This window comes from Barbus barbus (genome assembly GCF_936440315.1).
Source record: "Barbus barbus genome assembly, chromosome: 2".
NCBI classification, from domain to species: Eukaryota; Metazoa; Chordata; class Actinopteri; order Cypriniformes; family Cyprinidae; genus Barbus; species Barbus barbus.
In genome coordinates this window covers 20,077,452-20,089,135 of record NC_136730.1, presented here as the reverse complement: position 1 = coordinate 20,089,135, position 11,684 = coordinate 20,077,452, and the positions used below count along the sequence as shown (strand labels likewise).

Below are 11,684 nucleotides of genomic sequence, written 5' to 3'. Positions count from 1 at the left end.
TCTGACCTCAGAAGACTACAGGGGGTAGTCCGGACTGCTGAGCGGTACTGCGGTACTGTCTGATTGGTACAACCCTCCCCACTCTCCAAGAACTGTACTCATCCAGAGTGAGGAAAAGGGCTAAGAAAATCACTCTGGACCCCTCACATCCAGCACACTCCCTCTTTGAACTGTTACCGTCTGGTCGACGCTACAGAGCTCGGAGCACCAGAATGGCCAGGCACAGGAACAGTTTCCTCCCTCAGGCAATCCATCTCATGAACACTTGAGATTAAACGTGGAACACACAACACCATAATACATTATTTAACACACATACTTATTTACATTTCAAATTTGCACATATCATAACTGTATATACATAATTGTCTATATTATATATTGTGTTTTTTGTTATTTTGTACATTGTCTATTTTGAATATTATTCTTTTTATTATCTGTGTCTTGTCTTGTCGCTGTCATTCTGTTGCACTGTGGAGCTTCTGCCACTAAAGCAAAGTCCTTGTAAGTGTAAACATACCTGGCAATAAAGCTCATTCTGATTCTTATTACTGTAAAACGTTTCTACCTTTAAAATAAATCCTAAAATAAATGCAAAGATTCTGTGCTTCCTCCAATTGCAATAATGCTCCTGCGACAACTGAAAAACCTCTCAGGCTCAACTTGAGCAACTTAACCAAAGCCTTGAGAAAAACTGGTGTATATTTACATGTGAACAGCAGATGGCAGTACATACTTGCCAAGATGGCAAGATCCACCTGCTCCCTTAAAGCTCTTTCTTCTCATATTGACTGAAGCAAATAACTAATGAGTCATGACTATGTATTGACAGCTATTTAGTCAAGATTCTTATTCTGAGGTTATTGCCATTTAATGCCTGTAGATTTATAAGTATGTGCTATAGGTAAAATCAATCTTAAGACAGTAGATCAAGTTTAATAACTTTGACATAACTAATAAATATTATATTATATATTGCCTACGTAACAAGATATGAATATTAACTGGACAGCTATTAAACTGTGTATAAACTTTAAAGTATTTCTATAAAGGGGTATGCTGTTTTGATAGACTGCTGCGCATGCGCATTAACCGAAGGTAAGCCATTCTGATGGGTATGGTGTTCCGTCAGAACACCGTCCCATCAATCAAACGGGAAGATGAATCGCTGCTCTCGATGGGCGGGGACATTTAAAAAGCGCCTGATATAAATTCTAGCGCGCGCCGCATTGTGCTCAATAGTTTCAGAACCTTGATATTGTCTGCTCGGCGATGAAGGATGAGTGATGCGTTGCCAGTTATCAGTTAAAAAGGCTAAACTTAACTAATAAACCGGATTAAACAATAGATAAGTACATACGAATCTATAAGTGTATATGCTACATTATTTGTCGTTATGGGTAACGCCGAAGTAGTGAAATCGCTGGATATAATGGGAGACAGTAATCAGAGTGATGTAATTAACAGATCAATCAGTGATCGCGAGCGCTTTAAAAGCCTGGAAGACATCGATGTGACCGCCGATGGGAATCCGGTGTTGAGATGCTTGATCTCCATCACCTACTCGGTGGTTTGCGTCGTTGGTCTGATCGGGAACCTGTTGGTGTTCTTCTTTATTCGCGTGAAACAAGAGAGACGCACATCCAAAATAAACTTTTTCATCCTCAATTTGGCCGTGACGGATTTTCAGTTTGTGTTGACTTTGCCTTTCTGGGCCGTGGACACGGCGCTGGACTTCAGCTGGCCGTTTGGAGACGCCATGTGTAAGATCATCCTGTCGGTGACCGTGATGAACATGTACGCGAGCGTCTTCTTCCTGACCGCGATGAGCATCACTCGGTACTGGTCAGTGGCTTCAGCTCTGAAGGACCGCAGCAGACAGAACAGCTGCTCCATCAGGTGGGTCAGTGTCGTCCTGTGGTCTCTGGCCACCGTGGCCACCGCGCCAACATCCATCTTCTCCACAGTCACCAACGTGGCCGGCGAAAAACTTTGTTTATTGCGCTTCCCCGACGGACAGTATTGGCTGGCAGTCTACCATCTCCAGAAAATACTGATCGCTTTTATTTTGCCCATGGCAATAGTGTCCATCAGTTATCTGCAGCTCTTGAGGCTCATCCGACATCGGAGCATGAAGAACAACTCAAACCGAAGAACGCAAGTCACAAAGTCCGTCACCATCGTGGTCTTGTCGTTCTTCCTCTGCTGGATGCCCAATCACGCCATAACGTTTTGGGGCGTGCTGGTGAAATTCAATGCTGTGTATTGGGATAAGTCGTACTATATAGTTCATACCTATGTGTTTCCGGTGACCGTGTGCCTGGCGCACGCGAACAGCTGTTTGAACCCATTTATTTACTGTCTTATGCGTAAAGAGTTCAGGAAAAAACTGAAAGACCTGTTTCTCCGAGTTTGAGAGAAACAGGTGTGCGTGCATCCCGCGCGGCTCAGTCCTGGGGAGCAAACGTTATTCCTTGTTGAAGGGGTTATTTTACCCTAAATGTAACTGTCAGTCATTATTTACTCAACCTCATGTTTTTCTAAGTCTGTATGACTTTATTTCCGCAGTGGAGCTCAAAAGGGATGTCAGTAGACAGGTTTTGGACAACTCGAGGGTGAGTAAATAACAATAGAATGGTCATTTTTGGATGAACTGCTAGTAACAGTATAAGCATGGTGTACAGTTGTATCGCGTGAATGTCTTTGTCTTTGTTGTTCTTGTGAAACATTCGCTATTTTAAAATAGGCTAACTGTCGATAGAAAATGTTACCTTAATTTTGCGTTAAAAAAACAACAGCAACAACAACAAAAAAACGCAGCTAAAGTCATAATACCATTCAGTGCACCATACTTTAACAGTTCCTCTTCCATGAAATGTTAAAAATAATTATACAGTATTGTGCACTTTATATCTCAGTTATAGGGGTAATTGTGTATATCTTGTTTCTGAGTGTTAAATTAAAATCTATTTAAATTAAATTAAAATCTGACTTTAATAAAGACAGCATAGGCCTTTATAAGAGACCATGCATGTTTCTGAGGATTATGTCTGAGCAAATTTAAGGCTTTAGGTCAAATTTCCATTTTTTTCCTCACAGGGATTTTGTGTTCAAACACATTGTTTAAAACTCCCTTAAATCTCTGTGAATTTCATCCTCTGAAATTAAATTCCAGTATCATAATTTTGCTATAGCCGCTGGGTAGCAAGTGGGCATATTAAAACCCCACTGAGCCTGTTAGATTTAAACCTAAAGGCTGAACTGTGTTTTCAGGAAAAGGGTATTTTGCATAAAAGTGAATCCAGGGCAAGTTAGAATATTTGTTGTTGGCAAAAACTTTGGTTTGATATCGTAAGATATTACCTATGAGGATATTACCTTACCTTACCTTAAACAGTTTAAATTTAGCTGAAAAGCATATACTAAGTTGTTTAATGGGAAACAAATTTTGACAACTTACCACATGCTATTGGTCAATGAACAGGGAATTTGTTCAATGAACATTATTTATTTATTTATCAATAAGCGTTAGATTCCATATCCTTTTGCAGTTAGGATTTTAAAGTTATATACAAACATTTGACATTAAAAAATAAACCTACCTTAAGTAATATTAATTGTAGAAAAAAATATTGACACTAGCCCTATAGTCTACCCTTTGTAGCTACAAGCACAAGCCGTTTACAATTATTAAAAAAAGAAAGAAAGAAAAAAAAACTTTCTCAGCCACATCTGTTAATTTGATGTTTTACACCTTACAGTTTAATAAGGATGGATAACCAAACCACCTGGTTGAGCAAAAGCCAAAGTAAAAGTTTCAGTCCAATTTGCTGATTCTCCTGTTCTCTCGCACTCTCTGATTGACAACACACTCTCTGAATGTCCCTCTCACAGTGCTTCCCTGTCAGTCTTGTCTCATTCTCAATTATCATTACTGACAGACACTCCCACAAGCTCCCAGCCAAGATACCACCATCCACCCTGATCACAGCTTTGGAAAATCAAAGCATTCAGGAATATTTCAAGCAAAGCTAGGCAGAAATATGTTTCATTTAGTCGGGCAAGGCCATATCAGTCTCTTTGCACACATCCAAATGTGTTCTTCTATCCAGTAGAAATGACAGCTCTGCGGCATGCAGTTAATTACCCAGAAAGGGGCGATCAGGTTCATAACTGATGAGAATGCTTAACGTCTTGTTAAATTGCGGTTGCTTTAAATCACTTGCATAGTAAGCTAATGATGGTCATTTGCAGGCAATTTGGAAGATTTGAAAAGACAGTACATCTGCTGCTGTTTACCGTCACGCTCACACAGGAGCCTTTTAATGGACACCCGGCACAGAAGTGATGCTCTTGATGATGTTCTTTTGGTTATGATACGTCACACTCCCGTGTTTAGTCTGTAGAGGTCAGTGGACTGTGAGGAACAGTCTGGGCAGCAGTCAATCTTTTTTTTGGATGCAAATATTATCCCACCGAAGACCAAACCAGAAGTATCTTTTTAAAACAAAGCAGTAGGCACAATTATGGCTGCTATAATTCTGCTGCTCTCATTGTATGTATGCACTTACATGTCATTTGAATACTATTTGTTTGTCTACATACCTAGAAACAGAATCAAAACAAAGAAAAATTCTGCATGTGTCCTGTTTATGTACAAAAGCAGCCTGATGTGGTCACATATGTGGAGGTATGAATGTTAAATGACTGAGTGCTGTGTGGATGCAAATTCACCGGTTTGCCCATGGATGTTTGTCAATATTATAGAACTCACTTTGGTCTCCCACTGAGCGTGCTAATATAATCAGATCCTCCGCTGTTAACAGAATTTCCTGTGGAGACATGGTTTCCTATTACTGAGTGGGTTTGGAGTTATGTTATACACTTCCTAATGCACATCATCAAATCAACATATTCACATTGGAATTTAATTAGTCCTTTTGAATGTGTGTGAAGTGAAGTGACATACTGCCAAGTATGGTGACCCATACTCGGAATTCGTGCTCTGCATTTAACCCATCTAACGTGCACACACACAGCAGTGAACACTGAACACATTTGAACACACCATGAGCATTTGAACACAGTGAACACACCATGAACACACACCCAGAGCCATTTATGCTGCGGCGCCCGGGGAGCAGTTGGGGGTTCGGTGCCTTGCTCAAGGGCACCTCAGTCGTGGTATTGAGGGTGGAGAGAGCGCTGGACATTCACTCCCCCCACCTACAATCCCTGCTGGACCTGAGACTCGAACCCGCAACCTTTGGATTACGAGTCTGACTCTAACCATTAGGCCACGACTTCTCTATGTGTTCTACCCACAGTGTTTCAGTATATTGCTCTCCACCCCTGGATGTATTCAGTAACAATATAAACCAAAAAGTAAAAGTGAATGTACTGTATTGCTTGTATTATAATTGACTTGCTTGTATTTTTGAACAGTTATTTATGTTGTAATTTCTTTTAATTATCATTATAATTCATCTTAATTATTTGAACTTTTCAAATGAAAAGTGGAATCTATTTAATCATGTCGGTTTTATTTTTATCTTTGTAGTGAGACTTCGAAGTCTGACAATGTCTCATAATAAATTTTCTAAAAGTTTATAGAATAGTTTGAACAGGCTTTCAATATCCAGCCATATTTTCTGTTTGATAACAACATCCATTGTGGTCTATGGAAATAACATCCTTTAAGAAAGTGTTTCAAACCATTAAGAGACTAATTAAGCTTGGGCTGTGTTTGCATAGGCAAATGAAAGATGTGTTTGATGTTTTCGAATGAACACACAATGGATCCACTCTTACTGTCCACAGTGATAAGGATTTCATAAACCTCATTCAGGGTATTTTATCAGTGTCTGTGTATTCTCTGAATTTAACCCATGAACTTGGTGATAGTACCAGGTTCAGCCAGTTGAGCTACAGTAACTACGACCAGCATTCATATATCAGTCCTGTTTATAAGACCGTCTCAGACAAGAAAATCCTTTAATGCTTTACTCAACCTTGTGAACTTGCTCTCTTGATCTCATCCCCATCCTCTCTCCACAGAGGGATCTCTGGTATTGATCTTACTTTTGATGTCAACACATCATTAAGTAGTGGAACTGTACAACCCACTGACCCCCCCCCCAAACCCCAAAAAAACATATGGTGTATGATTTACTTTGAAACAATTTTCACTCAGAAATTGCTAGTGCATTTCACAAATAGTTACGAAGAATCAGCAGGTAACAGTGAAGTAAACATTCAGTTTGGAAGTAGATAAGATAAAAAAAAAATTATTGTATTTACAACTTCAAAAAATAAAAATTATTTAATAATTTTCCTTTTTCTTGACTACAGCTGCAATATGACATTACACTTTACATCTAAACATCTCCCCTTCTGTTCCTGCATATGCAATCTCAAAAAGCCTGCATGACAGCTTAAACTTGACAAGAGTGAATTATTCTTCCTTCCAGCTAAAAGAAACTACCCCGCCAAATTTCTCACTACCAGTTGAAGGTCGCACAGATGTTGCCTACAGGAGTGTGGAAACAGCGTCATCCTTGATGACAAGCCCTCATTTGTGAAATTGACACAAGCCCTTGAATGAGCCAAGCTTTCTTTCTATCTTTCTTTTTATAAATTATATGAAACAAGTGGGTGTCAAATATCTTTCAGAGGCAGATTACTAACATATGAAGTCATTAACCAAATTGTCCTGTTAATATTGTTGTGAAAGTACTGTGTCCAGGAACCAAAACTTGGCAGTGAGAAAGTCAAATTTCCTGCTGAATAACTGTATGAGCTTGACCTGAGGGTTTATACAAGGACAATCAGGCCTCTTCCTCTAAATCTTTCAATTTCACTTCCTGGACAATATCTACGGTAACCAAGCATAGAAAAACATAGATCCAACAATGACAAAGTTTGATTTTCAATCTCTCAATGTATGAAGAAATATAAATGTATTCATATGTGCCAAACAAAGAGATATCCAAAAGGCAAACACAAAATCGAATTAATTAATATTTCTTTGTTTGTTTTTCGGGAAAATATAGGCCTGCTTTTATTCAGTGTTCCATAGGCTGTGTTTATTTGACGTTTAAAAACGGACAATGTTGTATCAGAATCGCAAACGCCTCACCAATTTCATCAAGGGGCTTTTCTCGTTTCTTTTGTTCTTTTCAAGGCCAGAAGGGGGCAACGCATCTCTTGAATGCAATAAATGATAGTATTCAGATATATTGACAAATAAAAGGTAGCCTATGCAAACCATTTTTTGGTATTGCAAACTGTAGCGTCGATTGTCATTTAGGGCTTAACACCAGCGATTAATACAAACTCGCATTTCAAGCAAGACTGTTTTTGAGTTATAAATGAAAATATAATTTGCGCTGTAATCAGAATAATGAAATTCACTATAATATATAGGCTACCTTTTTCGTACCTAACAGTTTTCTTTCCTGAACTGTATGGCTCCACCCAAAGCAATTCAGGAGTTGTTATCAAAAAATTATTTTTCGCACTCTCTCAATTGCCTCTATCTGAGACAAAGTCCAGCCTTTTCCCAGGTAAGGATGACTTCAGGCGCACAACAGCATCTCCTGTTGTTCCCTGTTGCAATTTCAAACGCTGCTAGGACCACGAGGAAGTCCCGCCCCCTCTAACGTCTGATTGGCTCGAACGTAATTTATTCCGCGGTCCCTCACTACTATTGGTCTACGGCGTTGTCGGTAAGGAAACGGGTCCAGATAAGCCTGCTGGTGTTTGGCGTCAGGTGAAACTCGCAGTGTGTTGTCAGACGTTAAAAGTTGGTTTTGCGTAATCAAACTAAACCGTAAAACGTAACTGTCGTTGTAACTTATTCAAATATTAACCGGCAAGCTAACTTACTGCTTATTTATACAACCAAAGAGAAAACATGAAGAGTTTGAAGTATCGACTGAAAAAGCACGAAGTTACCATCACAGTAAGTTACGAGTTTAAAACAGATGTGCTTGTTTTGTTTTATGAAAACTCCTGTATCGAAATTGCGCAAGTTTTGTTTTTTGACATAGTCGATAAGCTTAATTTACTTTTCGCTATTTCATCTAACGTTACTTCTTATAGGTGGTTGTTTTGTGCTCAAGACGGTTTACACTCAGATCATCCAGCATTAAGGCCACTCTTTTGACACTTAATCATGTGTCACATCCTGGGAACTGGTCTTTCTGCTGCATGAATTAACATGAATTTGCCGAACTTTGGGAAACTTGCCTCTCGTTGCAGTTGTAAAATATTTTGACTATAAAAACGAGACCATGGATCACTTTCTATTAGGATATCACATTGAGCTTCTGAAAATGAGTTAATAGTGTTCTTTTACTCGAGTAGAACATGGAATAAAAAAACACAAACATCCTTAATTCAGAAGCAGCTGATCATTGAGATCTTCACCCTCCCCTCTTTTTAATTTCCATGTCAAAGAGGCTGGCACCCAGAGCTGTGTGGGAGGCTGCATGGGGGCTAGTTATTGAAGAGCTTTTTCAAGGGTTTTGTTTTGGCTTTAAAATGAAGGGATCTCACTGTGTAGTGAAGATGATTCAGAGGAACTGATGTCATTTTCGCTCAGCATTTGATGATCATTTGTGCGTGCTTACTCTGTGAGTTGTGTTTTGACTTGATGCCTCTTTGACACGTTGGGAAAAAGCATTTCCACATGCTTTCAGGGCTGGACTATTGTCACTGGTTACCCTCTGACTCCGACAGAACACAAAGGACCATGGGAGCACACCCTCTCTTTTTGTGGCATGTCTGTAGATTCTTTCAGTGGCTGGAAAAGTTCTCTTAGTTTCAGCAATCATTCATTCTTACACACACACACACACATGCATATACATATATAATATATTAGTCTTAATCAGAATGAAGTGTGTTATATACTGTGTATTAGAACCATATAAAACTAGATTTTAGGAACCACATTAAGATTTTCATAAATCCGAACTGGACAGTTGGTATCTGGTCTTAATGTAAGCACCTTATTCAGAATACCCCCTGTAATTGAACATTAATTTATATCTAATATCTTATGTTCAGGTCGTATTAGATATAGAAGAGTGTTTAGTTACTTTTTGACATTTCTGGTATGGGATTTGTATTTCAAGAATTTTACAATTCATCTCATCGTAAATAAATTTACTAAACAAAAAAAAAAAAAGGCAATACCGAGGATCTCTAGTATTTCCAAAAGAGAATAGCAAAACAAAATTGTGCAATAATACACTAATAATGTTTTAGTTTATTTGGATTGTTTATTTATACAGCAATATTCTAATCGCTGTGGAGCTTGTGACCTGAACATTAATAAAAATGGACATTAATCAGAACGATGGGTATGATGTCTATTATTATTATTATTATTATTATTATTATTATTATTATTATTCAGAAATTTAGAGATTATTTTTTATCACTTAATATAAATTTATTTTCAAAAACCTCCACAGTTTTTTCAAGTTAAACCAAACGTTTTTGTTGTAGTGAAGACTATTCTGTAGTGAAGAATTTGATGACATTGTGATTTTAATAGTACAACCTTACTTTTGATTCATTCATCCAAATTTTGCCAAATTAAGTAAATTCAATTTTTATGACTGGATTCCAACGATTCTGTCTGCGTTTGCTGCATCAAGGCAATTTTTGGGCCCTAAAAGCAGAATGACATCCTCAGTCGCCATTTGCCTTTATTGTACAGAAAAACATTACAAAATATTAATTCAAAATCCATTTATGTTGCCAGAAATAAATAGTCAAACAGGTTTGGAACAGCATGATGGTGAGTAAATGATGACAGAGATTTTAATTTGAGGTGAACTGATGATGTTTAGTCATTGCAGTGCACTGCAATTTTTACACTCTACTCAACTCTGTCTTCAAAAGTATCATAGTGTGCAATCAGTGGTGTTTCTAGCTCTTTGGAGACCTTGAGGCATGCCTGAGGCCTGAATTAAATGAATGCACAATTTCCCAGTACTGCATCTCGCTCGCAGTTTCTGTTTTCAGTATTAATTTCAATGAACAAACTACCTAAAGCCATCAACCCTCAGAGACCGATTTCTCAAACCTTTCTACCTTAACTTAGTTTTTTTTAGTTGAGAAACTTCCACGGTTTACTTTTGATAACATCTAAAGTGTGATGTTTAATTGTACTAACTTGAATGTGATTGTACAGCTTCTACTGCCTCTCACCCTCTCTCAACAGTAGTGTTCTGTTGTACCTTCTTTGCTGGTTGTATCGTAAGTGACTGTCACAGATTGTCTTCAGGATTGGCTGTTGTTTGGTGTTGAAGGAAAGATATCGTGGTAAGATTACTTTGCTGAATCACTGAAGTGGTTTGCATTACAAATAACCATTTTAAGGGCTTCTTTGTTCTCTTGTTCTAAAGGGTGCACTGGCACCAAAAAGCAAACCAGGCCAACAGTGCAGGGCTTAAAGGCATAATTCACACAAAAATGAAAATTGTCATTTACTGAACCTCACCTTGTTACAAATCTGTATGACTACATCTACCTAATGCAAAAGAAGATATTTTGAGTAATCTCTGCCATTCCATGCAGTGGAAGTCAATAAGCTCCAATAAGCCTTTTTGTTCCCACTGTTCTTCAAAACATATTTTACGTTCCACATAAGGAAAAATAGTCTTCTGGGTTGTGACGTCAAACCTCTACCACTCTATTGGAACCTTTGGATTTTAAGTAATTGTTCAAATCAATAATTTTACCCAGCCCTACTGCTTGTCTTTGATCTACGTAATTGGGTTTAGTTTGGTATATCCATTGGCTATGTTATTTAGTCCCCCCATCAAGAATAACCAAAGAGTTTTATTTTCACCATCTGTAAAATGTTTTGAAAAGAATTAACCATCCAGCCCTCCAGCAATATCGTGCAGCATTTATTTATTTATTTATTTCCTGAATTGATTGGTGAAAGTACAGGAGTGTCTAAACATGGTGTAGCAGTGTTTGTGCCTGCTGTGTCTGTCTGAAAGCTTTGCTGTGTCCGTGTCTCCAGTGCCCACTGAGCCGCTCTGAAAGCTTTGCTGTGTTAAGCTCAAGCCCCCAGTGTAGTGGGAAACTGACAGTGAGGATTGGAGGTTATCCTAGGATGAATAAATGGCTGGAGATTACAGGCAATGGGAATTTGTTATAGTTGAAAGCCCTCAGGCTTATATGCACAGCTCAAAAGGCTGGAACCCGGAACCCTGTCATCAGTACACTGCAGAGCTGACGTTACTGCAATAAAATGAGTTTCCACTGAACCCACTGACTAACATGTAGTTACAGAGTCTGGTTCCCTGTTCATTCCTCAAAGAGAATTAATTTGAGCTTTCATGTCAAGAGTATTGAGTATATCGACAGAGAGGGTAAATTAAGTCCAAAAAGCAAGGTTTTAGTTTATTAAAGTGGAAAAGAAAATGACCTGATAATCAGGTGTGTTCTCAAGTGATTTGAACGTGGTATCAGATTATGAGTCTCTTTTATATAAGAAATGTGTATGAAAGAAATATTAGCCTAAGTCTGATGGTCAACACATTATAAATGATTTAAGAGTAGGGATGGGCGATATGGCCTAAAAAATTTATCACGATAATTTCAGGTATTTATTGCGATAACGATACAAATGACGATTATATATATATATATATATA

At 38.2% G+C, this 11,684-nt stretch overlaps 2 protein-coding genes across 2 annotated transcripts in view; both read left to right on the top strand.

The window, feature by feature from the left end:
* Window positions 1-1,396: 1,396 nt before the first annotated feature.
* Window positions 1,397-2,416, top strand: LOC306844212 (relaxin-3 receptor 1-like; the record flags this gene model as incomplete). The annotated part of the gene is made up of 1 exon (XM_079376181.1): window positions 1,397-2,416. The coding sequence occupies one exon, from the start codon at window positions 1,397-1,399 to the stop codon at window positions 2,414-2,416; it is 1,020 nt and encodes a 339-aa protein (XP_079232307.1).
* A 5,316-nt stretch (window positions 2,417-7,732) lies between these two features.
* The window catches only part of LOC306885419 (uveal autoantigen with coiled-coil domains and ankyrin repeats protein-like), a 46,036-nt gene continuing 42,084 nt past the window's right edge, over window positions 7,733-11,684 (top strand). The window contains exon 1 of the mRNA XM_079441912.1: window positions 7,733-7,963. Within this exon, the coding sequence (XP_079298038.1) occupies window positions 7,916-7,963 (48 nt within the window). The 5' untranslated portion in view covers window positions 7,733-7,915. The remainder of the gene's footprint in view (window positions 7,964-11,684) is intronic.